Source organism: Phyllobates terribilis, unplaced genomic scaffold, assembly GCF_046119375.1.
Source record: "Phyllobates terribilis strain yellow unplaced genomic scaffold, ASM4611937v1 Scaffold_4__5_contigs__length_816908805, whole genome shotgun sequence".
Taxonomy (NCBI): Eukaryota; Metazoa; Chordata; class Amphibia; order Anura; family Dendrobatidae; genus Phyllobates; species Phyllobates terribilis.
In genome coordinates, this window is record NW_027362764.1 from 31,509,841 (window position 1) to 31,534,386 (window position 24,546).

General features: G+C 41.9%; 1 protein-coding gene across 3 annotated transcripts in view; it reads left to right on the plus strand.

Annotated features, from left to right (window-relative positions):
• LOC141264848 (pituitary adenylate cyclase-activating polypeptide type I receptor-like) overlaps positions 1–24,546 on the plus strand; it is a 479,716-nt gene that overhangs the window by 232,391 nt on the left and 222,779 nt on the right. For 2 of the 3 annotated variants that reach the window (XM_073677213.1, XM_073677214.1), the window contains exons 5-7: positions 245–277; positions 538–570; positions 12,617–12,720. In XM_073677213.1, the coding sequence (XP_073533314.1) occupies positions 245–277; positions 538–570; positions 12,617–12,720 (170 nt within the window). The remainder of the gene's footprint in view (positions 1–244; positions 278–537; positions 571–12,616; positions 12,721–24,546) is intronic. The other variant, XM_073677215.1, reaches the window with a different exon arrangement.

The window sequence follows — 24,546 nt, forward strand, 5'->3', positions numbered from 1 at the left end:
CGGCCATCAGTTATTTGCAAGACTTTAATAGTAATGGTCTTTCCATGTGGCCCATAGGGACCTGTTTGGGCCCCTTAGGCTCCTGCCCCCCGGGGGTGATTGCAGCCCCTGCTCCTACTATAGTTCCGCCCGGCCTGTAGTTACCCCTCATATAGGGCAATGTGGCTCGGGGGTAGGCGTACGGCCGCCGGCGCCATCTCACGGATTCCCTCCTGTGATGACGATTGTTTTCTCTTTGTTACAGACATGGACCTGTCAGACCGACAGTCGCAGCTGGGTAAGAGCGGGACCATCTCACATTCACACCGCGCACCCCCCCGTCACGGGCTCTATTGCCCCCTATTGACTTCAGTCTTCTTAGCGCCAAAGTAAAATCCGTAACGGAGCCCCCAGCTGTGGTGCCGCACTTATAGCGGGGGGTCTCCTGACATGGAGGGACCACTGGTCACATTGTGGATACATTGCAGATAATGGTATATTGTCGCTTTATGTCACTGATGACTGATGGTGTCTTGTCCTTTGTCTTACATCGTTCAGAGTCTCCGGAGAACCTGGAGGAACTGCAGTCAGGTGAGAAGGGAGGAGGTACTGTATATGGGGCTGGGAGGGCAGAGGTACTGTATATGGGGCTGGAAGGGCGAGGTACTGTATATGGGGCTGGAAGGGCGGAGGTACTGTATGTGAGGCTGGAAGGGCGGTGGTACTATATATGGGGCTGGAAGGGTGTAGGTACTGTATATGGGACTGGAAGGGAGAGGTACTGTATATGGGACTGGAAGGGCGGAGGTACTGTATATGGGACTGGAAGGGCGGAGGTACTGTATATGGGGCTGGAAGGGCGAAAGTACTGTATATGGGGCTGGCAGGGTGTAGGTACGCTATATGGGGCTGGGGGTACGATGATCATCACTGTGCCTGGGATAAGCCGGACACAAAGTCTCACGTCACATGTGAGCGGAAACTGTGATCAGAGAGCGAGGATTGTGAGAAACCAGAAGGAATGAATGGGAGGAGCAGGGATGATGATGGTGAAGATGATGATGATGAGATTTGGATAATGACATAGGTGGTGAGATTGATGATGAAAGTGATCATGTGATGATATTGGGGAGGATATTGATGATTATATTGGTGGTAACATTGATGATGATGAGATGATTGGGACCCCCTATAGATGTCTGCTTAATAAGGTAAAATGCAAGACAAATGTACCATAACAATATAATACAAGCAGATCAAGGGGTCTCCAGGGAAGGAGGAGAGGGGGCACGGCACCCCTCACTTTACACCACCAGAAGTGGCTTCTTATTTCATGTGTGGGGGGCCGACCTCTTATCAGGGTGCGGACCCCCTGTGCCCTTTTTGAATGTTTTCCATCCTTTGGTCTCTATATGATATTTAGAATAAAACTTCTTTCCTTTGTGTTTATCTGATAGTTTGTGTCTAGTGATGAGCGAGCATGCTCGCCACTGCTCGGTACTCGCCCGAGCACCTCAGTACTCGAGATGCTCGGAGCTCGCCGAGTACTTGCGCGATGTTCGGGCGGGAGCTCGGGTCCCCGTCCTGCATGTCTGGCGCTATTTAGAGCACCAATCATGCAGGGATTGTCTGCCACTCACTGTAATGCCACAGCCATGGTGGTTGTGGCATTACAGTGATTGCCCAAATCGATGGGAACAGTGCCAACAGTGAAACATGAAAAGCCGGCAATTCATCAGCATCACACATAGATTAGATAGATAGAAACATGTCAGTCACATATATATGAAGTACAGTGATAGTGTTGGTTACTGTACTTGTCATTTAGTGTTAAAATAAAGGATTTATTAAAAAAAAAAAAAAATTGGCGTGGGATCCCCCATAATTTTAGTCTCTAGCGGAGGTTAAGCAGACGGCTGGGGCAGATGTTTGAAGCCTGGGAAGGGGGTAATACCCACGGAGCTTCCCAGGCTACTAATATCAGCCCCCAGCTGAATACCGAGCCTTTACTAGCTATTAAAATGGGAGACCCCAAAAAAAGAAAAAAACTTGGGGTCCCCCCTATTTTAATAGCTAGCGAAGGCTAGGCAGACAGCTGGGGGCTGATATTAATAGCCCAGGAAGAGTGCCATGAATATTGGCCCCCTCCCAGGCTAGAAACACCAGCCGTCAGCCGCCCCAAAAATGGCGCATCCATAGGATGCGCCAATTCTGGCACTTAGCCTCGCTCTTCCACGCTGCCCTGGTGCGGTGGCAGGGGGTAATAGGGCTGGGGTTGATGTCAGCTTATAATGCCAGCTGACATGAAGCCCAGGTTAGTAATGGAGAGGTGTCTATAAGACACCCCCATTACTAACCCCATAGGCAAAGTTAAAAAAAAAACACAAACACCCAGAATAAAGTCCCTTAATTGAAATAAACATACAATTCTTTAATGTTCTAAATTAAACCCTACTTACCATCACGCCCATTCCAGCTGAAGCCAACGATCTCCTGCAATAAAAGTAAAATAATAAAGCAACCTCATCCTTACCTTTCCATGGTTCCCACGACGGCTCCAGCTCTGCTACATCGAGATGACAGGCTGGATCGCAGCAGAATGCTGCCATCCAGCCTGTCATCCCGCAGACACTGAGAAGCGTACGCATGCTTGCGCTCCTCAGTGTCTGGCTGTGACGGCATCCAGATGAGCCGAGTTCATGTTCAATGAACTCAGCTCACCTCATGCACGTCACTGACAGCGTGGGAAAACTCTCCTGCGCATGCGGTGCCGGCAAATGACGTCACCACTTGAGCAGGACAATTCTCCCACGCTGGGATGGCATTGAGATGACAGGCTGGATGGTAGCAGAACGCTGCCATCCAGCTTGTCCTCTTTCAGAGACACTGCAGAGCGCAAGCATGCCTGCGCTTCTCAGTGTCTGCGGCATGGCTAGCTGGATGGCAGCGTTCTGCTGCGATCCAGCCTGTCATGTGAATGTAGCAGAGCTGGACCGGTCCTGGGAACCATGGAAAGGTAAGGATGAGGTTGCTTTATTATTTTACTTTTATTGCAGGAGATCGTTGGCTTCAGCTGGAATGGGCATGACGGTAAGTATGGTTTAATTTAGAACAATAAAGAATTGTGTGTTTATTTCAATTAAAGGACTTTATTCTGGGTGTTTGTGTTTTTTTTTGTAACTTTGACTATGGGGTTAGTAATGGGGGTGTCTTATAGACGCCTCTCCATTACTAACCTGGGCTTGATGTCAGCTGGCATTATAAGCTGACATCAACCCCAGCCCTATTACCCCCTGCCACCGCACCAGGGCAGTGGGAAGAGCGAGGCTAAGTGCCAGAGTTGGCGCATCCTATGGATGCGCCATTTCTGGGGCGGCTGACGGCTGGTGTTTCTAGCCTGGGAGGGGGCCAATATTCATTGCACTCTTCTTGGGCTATTAATATCAGCCCCCAGCTGTCTGCCTAGCCTTTGCTAGCTATTAAAATAGGGGGGACCCCACGTCATTTTTTGATGGATTCCCCATTTTAATAGCTAGTAAAGGCTAGGTATTCAGCTGGGGGCTGATATTAGTAGCCTGGGAAGCTCCATGGGTATTACCCCCTTCCCAGGCTTCAAACATCTGCCCCAGCCGTCTGCTTAACCTCCGCTAGAGACTAAAATTACGGGGAACCCCACGCCAATTTTTTTTTTAATAAATCCTTTATTTTAACACTAAATGACAGGTACAGTAATCAACACTATCACTGTACTTCATATATATGTGACTGACATGTTTCTATGTATCTAATCTATGTGTGAAGCTCTATTCTTTCTGTTCTAAATTGTCGGGTACCGGTGTATGCCGCTGATGAATTGCCGGCCGGCTTTTTTAAAGAGACGGGTGCATGAAAATCGGAGGGCACTAGTGTGTTCCAAGTGCCTTGCTATGTTTTTCATGCACCCTCCTATATACCCTGCCTGCCTGCCTATATATTCTGCCTGCCTGACGTTTAATTGAGCACTGTTCCCATCGATTTGGGCAATTTTTGACCTTCTGCAGACCGCTGGGGGGGACCGCCAGAAAAATGCTCAAGTTTCCCATAGACTTACATTGGGCTCGTTGCTTGGGTCGAGCACCCGAGTATTCCAATGTGCTCGACCCGAGCTTCAAGCACCCGAGCATTTTAGTGCTCGCTCATCACTAATTATGTCGTGTCTTCTACTTATCTTCTCATCTCACTCCTTATCTTCTTCAGTTTGTATCAATGATGATGATGATGATGATGATGGGGCATCTGCAGTTGATGATAATGGTAACGATGATGTTGTTGGTATGAATGGTGATAATATAGCTATGGATAGTGAGCTGTATGATGATGAAGATGGTGATAATATTTCTATGGATAGTGATCTGTATGATGATGAGGATGGTGATAATATAGCTATGGATAATGATTAGTGATGAGCGAGCATGCTCGCTACTGCTCGGTACTCGCCCGAGCATCTCACCACTCGAGATTCTCGGCGCTCGTCGAGTATTTCCGGGGTTGCTCGGCGGGAGCTCGGTGAGTATTTCCGGGGTTGCTCGGCGGGAGCTCGGGTCTTCTCCCTCCATGTTTGGCGCTCTTTAGAGAGCCAATGAACATGCAGGGATTGCCTGCCATGCACTGTAATGCCGTAGCCATGTTGGTTGTGGCATTACAGTGATTGGCTGGCCGCACAGCATCATCAGGTCTATATCAGACCTGGCGCCGCCATGCTCGTCACAATCACTCCGGAATCAGACAGTGTAGGGAGAGCTACTGCTGCGTCAGGGAGAGATTTGATCGTGTATTAGGTAGTGTAGGGAGAAAAGCCGTACATTACACATATCCATCTTAACAAACAGTCCTTCTGAGGACTAATCCATCTGCAGAGATATCAGGCAGGCAGTGTATATAGGAAGGCAGTGTATATAGCAGACTGCAGTGCATATAGCACAGGAGGCTCCATTCCAGTTCTGCCTTCTGCTGCTGTTAGATATTTCTATACAAAGGCCCAGGTCTCAGGGGCCAGGAATACTTTTCTTTGGATCTTAATCCTCATTATTTGCTTAAAAAGCAATCCAGAGAACACGGTTTTTCTGCGCCATTTGCTTGTTGGCACTGCAGAATACAGCCAGGTCCTTTCCATATTACAGCGCTAGAAATCCAGCTATTTACAACTGTGTTTTCTCCGTCACACGGATCACATATAAGTTCACGCCAAACTCAGTCATTTGTAGTGAGTGTGGAAGATATTGTCCTCCATTTAAAATGGGCAAGGCACGTGGCAAGGGACGGGGAACTGGACGTGATGGTAATGGTGCATGCAGAGGCCGAGGACAAGGCCGTGGGCAAGCTGAAATATGGCACAGCAAACACCCACATCTTCTCGCCTGACCTTCCTGTCCCAAATCCTAGGGGACCGCAGCACGCCACTATTGAACCCAGAGCAGTGTCAAAAGGTTGTTGGTTGGATAGCGGATAATGTAGCGCCCCGAGGGTTCGGCCGCTACAGAGGTATTGCATCTCACCCAGAGGTGTGATATCTCACTTCCAGGTAAGGATGGAGTGTGGCTCAGGACCCTAACACCCACATGCACTATACCACATTTCCGGGGGGCAGGGCGACAATGCTCCCAAGGGTGAGCACAACTGCCCCTGTCCCTGGCTGGAGTGGGGGGATGGAACACCTAGAAAGGGGGAACCCGGTAGTGTGTGGGAGGGGAGAGTAGATCCAGGGTGCACTGGAAAAAGGAGTATATAAGGTGGGCACCATCTTGGAGTCAGAGAGAGAGGTGAGAGAGCAGAGAGAGAAGAAGACAGGGAGCAGGGGCTCTGTACGAGCTCTGCTCCGCGGGCAGGCCAAGTCACAAGGCCGGGGCCTGGAGGAGAAGAAAGGAAAGGAGAGGAACGGAGGAGGCTCCAGGAGTGGAGTGAAGGGACCCCAGGGGTGCGGACCGGCCAGTCGCCACCGTACGCCCGCTGCTACCAGAGTAGTGGGGTCAGGCCAAGAAAGGGAACCGGATCCCTCATCTAGTGGAGGAGAGCAACTACCCTCAGCTAGTAACCGGAGGCCGTGGCATTGCACGTGTTACGGCCCCTCATTACACCTGTTAGGAAGGCACCACATAGGACCCAGGAAAACGGAACATACGTTTGCCCGCAAAGGCCTGAGGCAGCTGGACAGAAACGTGGTCAATTGTGGGGTACGACGGGCCAGAGAGAGGACACACGAAGGGGGTCCTGAAAAGTATTCCAAAGGTACCTGGGAGTTGGCCGAGCCCCTCACCTGGTGAGCACAGTACGACTTGGGCAGCCATTACCTGCAGAAGTGGCTTGGAGTCTAAAACTGTGAGTAAAGACCCTGGACTGCATCACTGGACTCTGAGTCATTACTGCTGCTCCTGCGCACCATCACCCCCACCATCTGCACTCACTGCCCTGAGGCTATACTCCTCCCGTGGGGAGTTATACTACCCTCTGCTGCGCACACAACATCAGCCTCAGCGGTCTGCCCCGCAGCTGCGGTTCTCAGTGACCGCAATCCACGGGTGGCGTAGTCGGACATTTAAACATTAAAAACCAAATAAACAGATCCGCCACTGGTTTAACCGCCCTGAGCCACGGGACCGGGTCGCCGCCACGGAGACTACAAAACCCCAGCATTACACAGAGACCCGGCTCCGGGTATTCCCCCACACACGGCCCAGGGGGCGCGTCAATAATACTTCCAGTCACTTAGCCACCACCACCACCCTATCTTCCGCACGGTCAAGTCTCATTAGCCGTGAGTCTGGACCGCATATTCCTCACCCTGATCCTCCTTCCTCCCACCATGCCGAGTACCCAGAGACAACTAATCCCACACTTGGACACTGAAGAGCTGTTCACTTTTCCATTTATAGATTTGGGCCTCTCGCCCGGTCAACTTGAAGTGGGACAAGAGGAGATCGCGTGTAGCGATGCCGAAATATTTGAGCAGCCACGGTCACACGAAGGCAACGGTGGGAAAGTGTCACAAGAGGTGGACTATGATGAGACACAATTGCCAGAAAGTCAGGAGGAGGACCAGGGTGCGGAAGTGGGAGACGAGGTGGTGGATGATATAGTAACTGACTGAACCTGGCAGGAGGACACGCAGAGCGAAGCCAGCAGCACACAGGGGGAGGGAGGCAGAGTACCCCAACAGGCAGGAAGAAGCAGTGTGGTGGCTGCAGTCAGAAGGCAGGCAACCGTTCCCCGTAACACCAACACGAAGGAAGTTGCCAGTACAACTGTTAGGTCTTACCGAGTCTGGTTGTTTTTTAAAGACTGCCGGTAACCCCAAAAAGGCCATTTGCACCACCTGCCAGGCCAGCATCAGCAGGAGTGGCAAAACGACCAGCCTGACCACCACCAGCATGATCAGGCACATGGCAGCAAAGCACCCGACTTTGTGGGCCGAACCCCAGGGTCCAGGAACAGTGTCTGCACGTGACACCATTGCTTCTTCCGCTGTTGTGCATGCAAGCCAATCCCCTGTCTATGGTGCATGCGAAGATGCCTCCTGCCCTGCACCTGTCGTTGCACACTCTCAAGTAGCAGCATCAGGAAGCACGTCCTTGTCCCAGCGCAGCGTTCAGTTGTCCATACCCCTGTCCTTGGAACGCAAGCACAAATATGCAGCCAACGCCCCACTACTAAATTTTCACATTTCACGACTGCTTGCGCTTGAAATGTTGCCTTTTAGGCTCGTGGAGACGGAAGCATTCCGCAACCTGATGGCGGCGGCCATCACTCGGTACTCGGTCCCCAGCTGCCACTATTTCTCCCTGTGTGCCGTCCCCGCATTACACAAGCACGTGTCCCAAAACATTAGCCGTGCCCTCAACAACGCAGTTACCGGGAAAGTACACCTAATCACGGACACGTGGACAAGTGACTGTGGGCAGGGACGGTACATCTCGCTGACGGCACACTGGGTTAACATAGTGGAAGCCGGGACCCAGTCGAACTTTGGGACGGAACACGTCCTCCCGATGTCCCATGGTCTACAGCTCCTGCACCTCATCCTCCTCAGCCTCCTCCTCCTCTTCAACCTCCATCTCCGAAATGACCACATCAGTCACAAGCTGGAAGCACTGCAGCACTGCCTCGGCCAAGCGGCAAGAGGCTGTGCTGAAGCTAATATGCTTAGGTGACAAACCGCACAATGCTGAAGAGTTGTGGACAGGTCTGAAAGAGCAGGCAGATCTGTGGCTCACACCGCTGAACCTACAGCCAGGCATGGTCATGTGTGACAATGGCCGGAACCTGGTAGCGGCTCTGAGGCGAGGCGAGTTCACACACGTACCATACCTGGCCCATGTGTTTAGCCTCGTGGTTCAGCGGTTTCTCAAATCCTACCCGGAGCTGCTGGATCTGTTTGTTAAAGTACGCCGCCTGTATGCCCATTTTAGAAAGTCAGCTACAGCTTCCGCCGCCCTTTCAGTGTTTCAGCAGCGTTTTCAGCTTCCGGCTCACAGACTGGTGTGTGATGCCCCACGCTTTGGAACTCTACACTGCAGATGTTGGGAAGGATTTGTGAGCAGAAGAGGGCAGATGTTGAGTACCAGCATCAACAAGGCCGTCGGTATTCAGTTCAGACTCCACACATAAGACCTCAGGAGTGGACATGGATGTCAGACATATGTACCATTGTCCCAAAACTTTGAGGACTCCACCAAGATGGTGAGCGGCGATGATGCCATAATTAGCATCACCATCCCGCTTCTCTGTCTTCTGAAACGCTCTCTGCTCACAATCAAAGAGGATGCATTGCAGGCGGAGCACGATGAGATGGCGCAAAGAACCATACAGGGTGATTACACACAGCCAAGCCTCATCTCATCCCAACGTGGATTGGGTGTCAATGAGGAAGAGGAGGAGGAAGGACAGGAGCTAGTTTCATGCACTATAGACGGTACTACCTGCACAGCTGTCATACCGTCTGTTCAGCGTGGATGGCCAGAGGACAGAGAGGAGGAGGAGGAGGAGAGCGTGGTCAGTCAGCCTCTTGGTGAGGACATGGAAATCTTGCCTGTTAGTAGTATGGCACGCATGGCTGAGTTTATGTTACGCTGCCTTTCCCATGACCCTCGCGTTGTCAAAATTTTTGGTTACAGACATTACTGGTTGGTGACACTTCTAGACCCACGCTACAAGGAGAACTTTCTATCTCTTATTCCTGAGGCAGACAGATCTACAAAAATGGGGCTGTACCAGAAGGCCCTTGTTGAGGAGCTATTAAAAAAATTCCCATCTGAATGCGCTGGCGGCAGAGGGCAAACTTCGTTGGACAACCAAGGAGCACAGGCGAGAGAGACACAACTTCAATCCAGCAGAGGCAGGGGAACACTGTCAAAGTTCTGGGAGAGTTTTCTCACACCCTCCCATCGCACAGGCCCTGAGGCGCAGGGTACTCTCACATGGAGTGCAAAGTTTGGGAAGATGCTGAGGGAGTACTTTGCCGACCGTAGCAACATCCTCCGTGATTCCTCTGTGCCTTATAATTGTTGGGTATCCAAGCTGGATACGTGGAATGAACTGTCTCTCTATGCCTTGGAGGTTCTGGCCTGCGCTGCCGCCAGCGTTTTATCAGAGTGGGTTTTTAGTGCCGCTGGTGGAATTATAACTGATAAGCGCATCCGCCTGTCAACTGAAAATACAGACAGGCTGACTCTTATAAAAATGAACAAGGGCTGTATTGGGCCAGACTTCTCGACACCACTGAATGATAGCAATGTAACATAAACTCAAATACAGTGTCTTTTTTTGGGAGGTATATTCCCATGCACCTTTTCACACCCACACATGGGTATACGCTTCCTGATTTTGGCTATTTGCTCTTGTCCTCCTCCTTCTCCTTATCCTCCACCACCATATCTCCAGGGTGACCGTGGTCCGTCATGCAACACCCACCTAATTTTTTTAAAGGGTGTTTATGATGCCCGTAAAAAATTTTTTTTATACAGTATGTTCATGTATACCCCCCAGCGGTAAATGTTTGTGAGCCCATACACTTAGTGCATGGGCATTACAAGTATAGGAGGCCCGCTCCTTTCTAATGGGAACATATTTTTATGAGGCCCTCCTCCACGTCTCTTCCAAGGGGCATTGAAGTGTGTCCAAATTTTTGGCAGCCCTTGCAGTCACTGGATATGCAATAACAGTATAGGAGACCCACTTGTTAATAATGGGAACAACAAAGCATAGCCGGCTGATGACTCTCTAACAATAGCGAGGGCCGACTGCTGGCCTTTTAAGAATAGTAAGGGCCGTCTGATGGCCCTATAAAAATAGGCTTTATGACTTTCAGAGTCCCTCCATCATAAATTTAAACAGGATGTGTCTGATGATGTGTCACACACCACATTGCCAGATAAAGTTGTAAAATGTTAAAATCACATTTCCCGGTGAATGCATTTGTCTTAAAAAATAACTTAAAAAAAAACAAAACAATGGGATCTTTCTTTAGTATAAAAAACAGCGTCACCAATTTAACCTCAATGTAATCACATTGTTCAGCTCATGCACCTCCTCCTCCATCTCCGAAATGATCACATCAGTCAAAAGCTGATAGCACTGCAGCACTGCCTTGGCCAAGCGGCAACAGGCTGTGCTGAAGATAACATGCTTAATGGTTAGGTGACACACTGCCCAGTGCTGCAGAGTTGTTGAAAGCTGTAACACAGCAGCCTGATCTGTGGCTCTCACCGCTGAACATACAGCCAGGCATGGTCGTGTGTGACCTGGTAACGGAGAAATGACAGCCGGAGAAAATACAGTTTCCCTCTATGCCAGTACTTTCACCGAGCTAAATACAACTCTCAGCAAAAAAAGCTGTGGACTGGCTCCATACTGTCCCTGGCCACATTCACCTGGCCACATTCACCTATCCACGTGTTTGTGGGTAGGCGGCCCTTCCCTGTAAGTGCACTGGGGAGGGCACGGGTAATGTTGTGGGACCCGTGCTTGTGAAAGGCGGAGATGATACCAGGAAAAATAATGGTGGATGGGGACCAAGTATGGACACCCGGTCGCCGCCATAAGATTGTGGACAGCTTCTGCCTCCATGAGCCTAAAAGGCCATATTTCAAGTGCAAGCAGTTGCCCAGAAATCTTGCAGTTTAGTGTTGCGGTCTGTGGGTGGGTGGGTGGCTGGCTGCATACTTGCGCTTGCATTCCAAGTAACAGAAAACTAAGCAGATGGTGGCCTCTATCATCATCATGGCCTCACCTCGGCACTATGAACTCTCCTGAAGGAGAAGCCAGGGCCACCGGAGGAGTCTCCGGTTTTCTGGTGGGCCCGTCCAACCCTGCCGAGAAGCAGCCCTGGCTAAGAAAAGTGTGGGGGAAGGTTCCCGGGAAACTCTATGGCTGCTTTTTTAATGTGGATCGGCCATGCTTATGCATGTTATTTCTTAAACCGCATTGCAGATCAGGCCATTGTCCAACTCTGTATTCATGAAATTAAATGTGCAAAGAAAGATGTTTGTGTGTCAAAGCACCACCGAAAAGTGCTAGTTGATGTTGGACAGGCTGCCATTGCTTCTGCAACAAGCTGCATTACAGGACTTCCTGGGAGAAATGACACCCAGGGTAGATACGGTTTCCCTCTATGCCAGTCCTTTCACCGAGCTAAATACAACTCTCAGCAAAAAAAGCTGTGGACTGGCTCCGTACCGTACCTGGCCACATTCACCTGTCCACGTGTTTGTGGTTAGGCCGTCCTTCCCAGTAAGTGCACTGGGGAGGGCACGGGTAATGTTGTGGGACCCGTGCTTGTGGAAGGCGGAGATGATACTGGGAGAAACAGTGGCGGCTGGGGACCAAGTATGGACACCCGGCCGCCGCCGGCATGAGGTTATGAAAAGCTTCCGCCTCCACGAGCCTAAAAGGCCACATTTCAAGTGCAAGCAGCTGTCAAAAATTTGGCAGTATAGTATTGCAGCCTGTGAGTGGGTGGGTGGCTGGCTGCATACTTGCGCTTGCATTCCAAGGAATGGGGTAGGGACAACTGAACGCTGTACTGGGACAAGAACGTGGATGGTGATTGTTGGAAGTCTGCAACGACAGGTGCATGGCGGAAGGCATCATCGCATGCGCCAAGGATCACTTATGATGGGCACACTTTTAGGCAGTGACCTGGGAGTCAGAGATGCTTCCAGGGGTCTTCCCCATGCTGTTCCCATGCCATTTGAGCACTGTTCCCATCGATTTGGGCAATTTTTAGGCCCTCTGCAGACCGCTGGGGGGAGCCGCCTGAAAAATGCTCAAGTTCCCCATAGACTTACATTGGGCTCGTTGCTCGAGTCGAGCACCTGAGTATTCCAATGTGTTCGACCCGAGCATCGAGCATCTGAGTATTTTAGTGCTCGCTCATCACTAATAATGATCTGTATGATGATGATGATTATATTTCTATGGATAGTGAGCTGTATGATAAGGATGGTGATAATATTTCTATGGGTAGTGGTCTGTATGATGATGATAATATTGAGTATTTTACATTGCCGTCCTCCGTCTCCTACACCACCTCTCAGCCTCTCATCCTCAGGGATATCATTTCCTTTGACCACAATGTGAAATCTTTTGTGTTTTCTGCCGTCCCCAGAGGGAATAATCAGTCGGAACTGCACGGAGAGCGGCTGGTCGGAGCCCTTCCCTCATTACTCAGACGCTTGCGGCTTTGACCTTAATCAAACAGGTCAGGATCAGGTAAGAAAATGATAAAGCCGGGAGTGTCAGTGTAAACTGCGTCCTGTATGTGCGGATATCTCACTAACAGCCAACACATAATGAGCCCCACAGTGTGATAATCTGCACTGCACACTGCATTGTGGGTGATACAATGTAGCCCCCCCTACTGGTCATCAGGGGTTTAGCTCTCTTATTGTTTAGTAAACGAGGATCCAGGATTCACTGCATTCAGAGGATTGTCCTGGTGACATGTTCCCTTTAAAAGACCCAGCAGAATCCAGCAAAGTCTCCGCGGTGCAGTCTCCTCTACAGCCGGACTCACCAATGTAGGTCAGCGATACACAATAAGAAATGACAGGCGAACTGGGAAAAGCAGTCCTGCATCTGTGTGCTAATGGGCAGTCAGTCCCCAGCATGCAGAATCAGGAGCAGAACATGACTGAGGAATAAGAGTGGAGATTTATTACAAGCTGTGAAGTACACACGTGGTCAAAATTGTTGGTACCCCTCATTTAATGAAAGAAAAACCCACAATGGTCACAGAAATAACTTGAATCTGACAAAAGTAATAATAAATTAAAAATCTATGAAAATGAACAAATAAAAGTCAGACGTTGCTTTTCTGCTTCCACTGCAATCAAACGATTCCTGTATCTGTCAATGAGACTTCTGCGCCTCTCGACAGGTATTTTGGCCGCTCCTCATGAGTAAACTGCTCCAGTTGTCTCGTGTGTGAAGGTTGCCTTTTCCAGACGGCAGGTTTCAGCTCTTTCCAAAGATGCTCAATAGGATTTAGTTCAGGGCTCATAGAAGCCACTTCAGAATAGTCCAATGTTTTCCTCTTAGCCATTCTTGGGTGTTTTTAGCTGTGTGTTTTGGGTCATTATCCTGTTGCAAGACCCATGACCTGCGACTGAGACCAAGCTTTCTGACACTGGGCAGCACATTTCTCTCTAGAATCCCTTGATAGTCTTGAGATTTCATTGTACCCTGCACAGATTCAAGACACCCTGTGCCAGATGCAGCAAAGCAGCCCCAGAACATAACAGAGACTCCACCATGTTTCACAGTAGGGACAGTGTTCTTTTCTTGATATGCTTCATTTTTACGCCTGTGAAAGTAGAGCTGATGTGCCTTGCCAAAAACTTCCATTTTTGTCTCATCTGTCTATAGGACATTCTCCCAGAAGCTTTGTGGCTTGTCAACATGTAGTTTGGCAAATTCCAGTCTGGCTTTTTTATAATTTTTTTTCAACAATGGTGTTCTCCTTGGTCGTCTCCCATGAAGTCCACTTCGGATCAAACAATGACAGATGGTGCAATCTGACACTGATGTTCCTTGAGCTTGAAGTTCACCTTTAATCTCTTTAGAAGTTATCCTGGGCTCTTTTCTTACCATTTGTATTAACCGTCTCTTTGATTTGTCATAAATTTTCCTCCTGCGGCCACGTCCAGGGAGGTTTGCTACTGTCCCATGGATCTTACATTTCTGAATAATATGTGCAACTGTAGTCACAGGAACATCAAGCTGCTTGGAGATGGTCTTATAACCTTTACCTTTAACATGCTTGTCTTTAATTTTCTTTCTAATCTCCTGAGACAACTCTTTCCTTTGCTTCCTCTGGTCCATGTTGAGTGTGGTACACACCATGTCACCAAACAACACAGTGAGTATCTGTAGCCCTATATACAGGCCCACTGACTGATTACAAGATTGTAGACACCGGTGATGATAATTAGTGGACACAACTTGATTTAACATGTCCCTTTTGTCACATTATTTTCAGGGGCACCATCATTTCTGTCCAGGCCGATTTCATGAGTTTAATTTTTTTCTTTAATTCTGTAGAAGCAGAAAAGCAATGTCTGACTTTCATTTGTTCATTTTCATAGATTTTTAATTTATTATCACTTTTGTCAGATTCAAGTTATTTCTGTGACAATTGTGGGTTTTTCTTTCATTAAACGAGGGGTACCAACAATTTTGACCACATGTGTATCACATGGCAGGAGGAAAATCACAGAAACATATTCATCACTTCACCCTGTCCCCAAATATCTAAAAAACACAGAACAGTGATTAAACTGCTATACTACTGCCCCCTATGTACAAGAATATAACTGCTATAATACCGCCCCTATGTACAAGAATATAACTACTATACTACTGCCCCCTATGTACAAGAATATAACTGCTATAATACTGCCCCTATGTACAAGAATATAACTACTATAATACTGCCCCCGATGTACAAGAATATAACTACTATAATACTGCCCCTATGTACAAGAATATAACTACTATAATACTGCCCCTATGTGCAAGAATATAACTACTATAATAATGCCCCCTATGTACAGAAATATAGCTACTATAATACTGCCCCCTATGTACAAGAATATAACTACTATAATACTGCTCCTATGTACAAGAATATAACTACTATAATACTGCCCCCTGTGTACAAGAATATAACTACTATAATACTGCTCTTATGTACAAGAATATAACTACTATAATACTGCCCCCTATGTACAAGAATATAACTACTATAATACTGCCTCCTATGTACAAAAATATAACATCTATAATACTGCTCCTATGTACAAGAATATAACTACTATAATACTGCTCATATGTACAAGAATATAACTACTATAATACTGCTCCTATGTACAATAATATAACTAATATAATACTGCCCCCTGTGTACAAGAATATAACTACTATAATACTGCTCCTATGTACAAGAATATAACTACTATAATACTGCCCCCTGTGTACAAGAATATATCTACTATAATACTGCTCCTATATACAAGAATATATCTACTATGATACTGCTCCTATATACAAGAATATAACTACTATAATACTGCTCCTATGTACAAGAATATAACTACTATAATACTGCTCCTATGTACAAGAATATAACTACTATAATACTGCCCCCTATGTACAAGAATATATCTACTATAATACTGCTCCTATATACAAGAATATAACTACTATAATACTGCTCCTATGTACAAGAATATAACTACTATAATACTGCTCCTATGAACAAGAATATAACTACCATAATACTACCCCTATGTACAAGAATATAACTACTATAATACTGCCCCCTATGTAGCAGAATATATCTACTATAATACTGCCCCCCATGTACAAGAATATATCTACTATAATGCTGCCCCCTATGTGCAAGAATATAACTACTATAATACTGCCTCCTATGTACAAGAATATAACTACTATAATACTGCCCCCTATGTACAACAATATAACTACTATAATACTGCTCCCTATGTACAAAAATATAACTACTATAATACTGCCCCTATGTACAAGAATATAACTACTATAATACTGCCCCTATGTACAAGAATATAACTACTATAATACTGCTCCTATGTACAAGAACATAACTGCTATAATACTGCTCCTATGTACAAGAATATAACTACAATAATACTGTCCCTATGTACAAGAATATAACTACTATAATACTGCTCCTATGTACAAGAACATAACTGCTATAATACTGCTCCTATGTACAAGAATATAACTACTATAATACTACTCCCTATGTACAAGAATATAACTACTATAATACTGCTCCTATGTACAAGAACATAACTGCTATAATACTGCTCCTATGTACAAGAATATAACTGCTATAATACTGTCCCTATGTACAAGAATATAACTACTATAATACTGCTCCTATGTACAAGAATATAACTACTACAATACTGCCCCTATGTACAAGAATATAACTACTATAATACTGCTCCTATGTACAAGAATATAACTACTATAATACTGCCCCCTATGTACAAGAATATAGCTACTATAATACTGCTCCTATGTACAAGAATATAACTACTATAATACTGCTCCTATGCACAAGAATATAACTACTATAATACTGCTCCTATGTACAAGAATATAACTACTATAATACTGCTCATATGAACAAGAATATAACTACCATAATACTACCCCTATGTACAAGAATATAACTACTATAATACTGCCCCCTATGTAGCAGAATATATCTACTATAATACTGCCCCCCATGTACAAGAATATATCTACTATAATGCTGCCCCCTATGTGCAAGAATATAACTACTATAATACTGCCTCCTATGTACAAGAATATAACTACTATAATACTGCCCCCTATGTACAACAATATAACTACTATAATACTGCTCCCTATGTACAAAAATATAACTACTATAATACTGCCCCTATGTACAAGAATATAACTACTATAATACTGCCCCTATGTACAAGAATATAACTACTATAATACTGCTCCTATGTACAAGAACATAACTGCTATAATACTGCTCCTATGTACAAGAATATAACTACAATAATACTGTCCCTATGTACAAGAATATAACTACTATAATACTGCTCCTATGTACAAGAACATAACTGCTATAATACTGCTCCTATGTACAAGAATATAACTACTATAATACTACTCCCTATGTACAAGAATATAACTACTATAATACTGCTCCTATGTACAAGAACATAACTGCTATAATACTGCTCCTATGTACAAGAATATAACTGCTATAATACTGTCCCTATGTACAAGAATATAACTACTATAATACTGCTCCTATGTACAAGAATATAACTACCATAATACTGCTCCCTATGTACAAGAATATAACTACTATAATACTGCTCCTATGTACAAGAATATAACTACTATAATACAGCCCCCTATGTACAAGAATATAACTACTATAATACTGCTCCTATGTACAAGAATATAACTACTACAATACTGCCCCTATGTACAAGAATATAACTACTATAATACTGCTCCTATGTACAAGAATATAACTACTATAATACTGCCCCCTATGTACAAGAATATAGCTACTATAATACTGCTCCTATGTACAAGAATATAACTACTATAATACTGCTCCTATGCACAAGAATATAACTACTATAATACTGCTCCTATGTACAAGAATATAACTACTATAATACTGCTCCTATATACAAGAATATATCTACTATAATAGTGCTCCTATATACAACAATATAACTACTATAATACTGCTCCTATGTACAAGAATATAACTACTATAATACTGCTCCTATGTACAAGAATATAACTACTATAATGCTGCCCCCTATGTACAAGAATATAACTACTATAATACTGCCCCTATGTACAAGAATATAACTACTATAATACTGCTCCTATGTACAAGAATATAACTACTATAATACTGCCCCTATGTACAAGAATATAACTACTATAATACTGCTCCTATGTACAAGAATATAACTACTATAATACTGCTCCTATGTACAAGAATATAACTACTATAATACTGCTCCTATATACAAGAATATAACTACTATAATACTGCTCCTATATACAAGAATATAACTACTATAATACTGCTCCTATGTACAAGAATATAACTACTATAATACTGCTCCTATGTACAAGAATATAACTACTATAATACTGCTCCTATATACAAGAATATAACTACTATAATACTGCTCCTATGTACAAGAATATAAATACTATAATACTGCTCCTATGAACAAGAATATAACTACCATAATACTACCCCTATGTACAAGAATATAACTACTATAATACTGCCCCCTATGTACAAGAATATATCTACTATAATACTGCCCCCATGTACAAGAATATATCTACTATAATGCTGCCCCCTATGTGCACGAATATATCTACTATAATACTGCTCCTATGTACAAGAATATAACTACTATAATACTGCCCCCTGTGTACAAGAATATAACTACTATAATACTGCTCTTATGTACAAGAATATAACTACTATAATACTGCCCCCTATGTACAAGAATATAACTACTATAATACTGCCTCCTATGTACAAAAATATAACATCTATAATACTGCTCCTATGTACAAGAATATAACTACTATAATACTGCTCATATGTACAAGAATATAACTACTATAATACTGCTCCTATGTACAATAATATAACTAATATAATACTGCCCCCTGTGTACAAGAATATAACTACTATAATACTGCTCCTATGTACAAGAATATAACTACTATAATACTGCCCCCTGTGTACAAGAATATATCTACTATAATACTGCTCCTATATACAAGAATATATCTACTATGATACTGCTCCTATATACAAGAATATAACTACTATAATACTGCTCCTATGTACAAGAATATAACTACTATAATACTGCTCCTATGTACAAGAATATAACTACTATAATACTGCCCCCTATGTACAAGAATATATCTACTATAATACTGCTCCTATATACAAGAATATAACTACTATAATACTGCTCCTATGTACAAGAATATAACTACTATAATACTGCTCCTATGAACAAGAATATAACTACCATAATACTACCCCTATGTACAAGAATATAACTACTATAATACTGCCCCCTATGTAGAAGACTATATCTACTATAATACTGCCCCCCATGTACAAGAATATATCTACTATAATGCTGCCCCCTATGTGCAAGAATATAACTACTATAATACTGCCTCCTATGTACAAGAATATAACTACTATAATACTGCCCCCTATGTACAACAATATAACTACTATAATACTGCTCCCTATGTACAAAAATATAACTACTATAATACTGCCCCTATGTACAAGAATATAACTACTATAATACTGCCCCTATGTACAAGAATATAACTACTATAATACTGCTCCTATGTACAAGAACATAACTGCTATAATACTGCTCCTATGTACAAGAATATAACTACAATAATACTGTCCCTATGTACAAGAATATAACTACTATAATACTGCTCCTATGTACAAGAACATAACTGCTATAATACTGCTCCTATGTACAAGAATATAACTACTATAATACTACTCCCTATGTACAAGAATATAACTACTATAATACTGCTCCTATGTACAAGAACATAACTGCTATAATACTGCTCCTATGTACAAGAATATAACTGCTATAATACTGTCCCTATGTACAAGAATATAACTACTATAATACTGCTCCTATGTACAAGAACATAACTGCTATAATACTGCTCCTATGTACAAGAATATAACTGCTATAATACTGCCCCTATGTACAAGAACATAACTACTATAATACTGCTCCTATGTACAAGAACATAACTGCTATAATACTGCTCCTATGTACAAGAATATAACTACTACAATACTGCCCCTATGTACAAGAATATAACTACTATAATACTGCTCCTATGTACAAGAATATAACTACTATAATACTGCCCCCTATGTACAAGAATATAGCTACTATAATACTGCTCCTATGTACAAGAATATAACTACTATAATACTGCTCCTATGCACAAGAATATAACTACTATAATACTGCTCCTATGTACAAGAATATAACTACTATAATACTGCTCCTATATACAAGAATATATCTACTATAATAGTGCTCCTATATACAACAATATAACTACTATAATACTGCTCCTATGTACAAGAATATAACTACTATAATACTGCTCCTATGTACAAGAATATAACTACTATAATGCTGCCCCCTATGTACAAGAATATAACTACTATAATACTGCCCCTATGTACAAGAATATAACTACTATAATACTGCTCCTATGTACAAGAATATAACTACTATAATACTGCCCCTATGTACAAGAATATAACTACTATAATACTGCTCCTATGTACAAGAATATAACTACTATAATACTGCTCCTATGTACAAGAATATAACTACTATAATACTGCTCCTATATACAAGAATATAACTACTATAATACTGCTCCTATATACAAGAATATAACTACTATAATACTGCTCCTATGTACAAGAATATAACTACTATAATACTGCTCCTATGTACAAGAATATAACTACTATAATACTGCTCCTATATACAAGAATATAACTACTATAATACTGCTCCTATGTACAAGAATATAAATACTATAATACTGCTCCTATGAACAAGAATATAACTACCATAATACTACCCCTATGTACAAGAATATAACTACTATAATACTGCCCCCTATGTACAAGAATATATCTACTATAATACTGCCCCCATGTACAAGAATATATCTACTATAATGCTGCCCCCTATGTGCACGAATATATCTACTATAATACTGCTCCTATGTACAAGAATATAACTACTATAATACTGCCCCCTGTGTACAAGAATATAACTACTATAATACTGCTCTTATGTACAAGAATATAACTACTATAATACTGCCCCCTATGTACAAGAATATAACTACTATAATACTGCCTCCTATGTACAAAAATATAACATCTATAATACTGCTCCTATGTACAAGAATATAACTACTATAATACTGCTCATATGTACAAGAATATAACTACTATAATACTGCTCCTATGTACAATAATATAACTAATATAATACTGCCCCCTGTGTACAAGAATATAACTACTATAATACTGCTCCTATGTACAAGAATATAACTACTATAATACTGCCCCCTGTGTACAAGAATATATCTACTATAATACTGCTCCTATATACAAGAATATATCTACTATGATACTGCTCCTATATACAAGAATATAACTACTATAATACTGCTCCTATGTACAAGAATATAACTACTATAATACTGCTCCTATGTACAAGAATATAACTACTATAATACTGCCCCCTATGTACAAGAATATATCTACTATAATACTGCTCCTATATACAAGAATATAACTACTATAATACTGCTCCTATGTACAAGAATATAACTACTATAATACTGCTCCTATGAACAAGAATATAACTACCATAATACTACCCCTATGTACAAGAATATAACTACTATAATACTGCCCCCTATGTAGAAGACTATATCTACTATAATACTGCCCCCCATGTACAAGAATATATCTACTATAATGCTGCCCCCTATGTGCAAGAATATAACTACTATAATACTGCCTCCTATGTACAAGAATATAACTACTATAATACTGCCCCCTATGTACAACAATATAACTACTATAATACTGCTCCCTATGTACAAAAATATAACTACTATAATACTGCCCCTATGTACAAGAATATAACTACTATAATACTGCCCCTATGTACAAGAATATAACTACTATAATACTGCTCCTATGTACAAGAACATAACTGCTATAATACTGCTCCTATGTACAAGAATATAACTACAATAATACTGTCCCTATGTACAAGAATATAACTACTATAATACTGCTCCTATGTACAAGAACATAACTGCTATAATACTGCTCCTATGTACAAGAATATAACTACTATAATACTACTCCCTATGTACAAGAATATAACTACTATAATACTGCTCCTATGTACAAGAACATAACTGCTATAATACTGCTCCTATGTACAAGAATATAACTGCTATAATACTGTCCCTATGTACAAGAATATAACTACTATAATACTGCTCCTATGTACAAGAACATAACTGCTATAATACTGCTCCTATGTACAAGAATATAACTGCTATAATACTGCCCCTATGTACAAGAACATAACTACTATAATACTGCTCCTATGTACAAGAACATAACTGCTATAATACTGCTCCTATGTACAAGAATATAACTACTATAATACTGCTCCCTATGTACAAGAATATAACTACTATAATACTGCTCCTATGTACAAGAATATAACTACTATAATACAGCCCCCTATGTACAAGAATATAACTACTATAATACTGCTCCTATGTACAAGAATATAACTACTACAATACTGCCCCTATGTACAAGAATATAACTACTATAATACTGCTCCTATGTACAAGAATATAACTACTATAATACTGCCCCCTATGTACAAGAATATAGCTACTATAATACTGCTCCTATGTACAAGAATATAACTACTATAATACTGCTCCTATGCACAAGAATATAACTACTATAATACTGCTCCTATGTACAAGAATATAACTACTATAATACTGCTCCTATATACAAGAATATATCTACTATAATAGTGCTCCTATATACAACAATATAACTACTATAATACTGCTCCTATGTACAAGAATATAACTACTATAATACTGCTCCTATGTACAAGAATATAACTACTATAATACTGCCCCCTATGTACAAGAATATAACTACTATAATACTGCCCCTATGTACAAGAATATAACTACTATAATACTGCTCCTATGTACAAGAATATAACTACTATAATACTGCCCCTATGTACAAGAATATAACTACTATAATGCTGCTCCTATGTACAAGAATATAACTACTATAATACTGCTCCTATGTACAAGAATATAACTACTATAATACTGCTCCTATATACAAGAATATAACTACTATAATACTGCTCCTATATACAAGAATATAACTACTATAATACTGCTCCTATGTACAACAATATAACTACTATAATACTGCTCCCTATGTACAAAAATATAACTACTATAATACTGCCCCTATGTACAAGAATATAACTACTATAATACTGCCCCTATGTACAAGAATATAACTACTATAATACTGCTCCTATGTACAAGAACATAACTGCTATAATACTGCTCCTATGTACAAGAATATAACTACAATAATACTGTCCCTATGTACAAGAATATAACTACTATAATACTGCTCCTATGTACAAGAACATAACTGCTATAATACTGCTCCTATGTACAAGAATATAACTACTATAATACTACTCCCTATGTACAAGAATATAACTACTATAATACTGCTCCTATGTACAAGAACATAACTGCTATAATACTGCTCCTATGTACAAGAATATAACTGCTATAATACTGTCCCTATGTACAAGAATATAACTACTATAATACTGCTCCTATGTACAAGAACATAACTGCTATAATACTGCTCCTATGTACAAGAATATAACTGCTATAATACTGCCCCTATGTACAAGAACATAACTACTATAATACTGCTCCTATGTACAAGAACATAACTGCTATAATACTGCTCCTATGTACAAGAATATAACTACTATAATACTGCTCCCTATGTACAAGAATATAACTACTATAATACTGCTCCTATGTACAAGAATATAACTACTATAATACAGCCCCCTATGTACAAGAATATAACTACTATAATACTGCTCCTATGTACAAGAATATAACTACTACAATACTGCCCCTATGTACAAGAATATAACTACTATAATACTGCTCCTATGTACAAGAATATAACTACTATAATACTGCCCCCTATGTACAAGAATATAGCTACTATAATACTGCTCCTATGTACAAGAATATAACTACTATAATACTGCTCCTATGCACAAGAATATAACTACTATAATACTGCTCCTATGTACAAGAATATAACTACTATAATACTGCTCCTATATACAAGAATATATCTACTATAATAGTGCTCCTATATACAACAATATAACTACTATAATACTGCTCCTATGTACAAGAATATAACTACTATAATACTGCTCCTATGTACAAGAATATAACTACTATAATACTGCCCCCTATGTACAAGAATATAACTACTATAATACTGCCCCTATGTACAAGAATATAACTACTATAATACTGCTCCTATGTACAAGAATATAACTACTATAATACTGCCCCTATGTACAAGAATATAACTACTATAATGCTGCTCCTATGTACAAGAATATAACTACTATAATACTGCTCCTATGTACAAGAATATAACTACTATAATACTGCTCCTATATACAAGAATATAACTACTATAATACTGCTCCTATATACAAG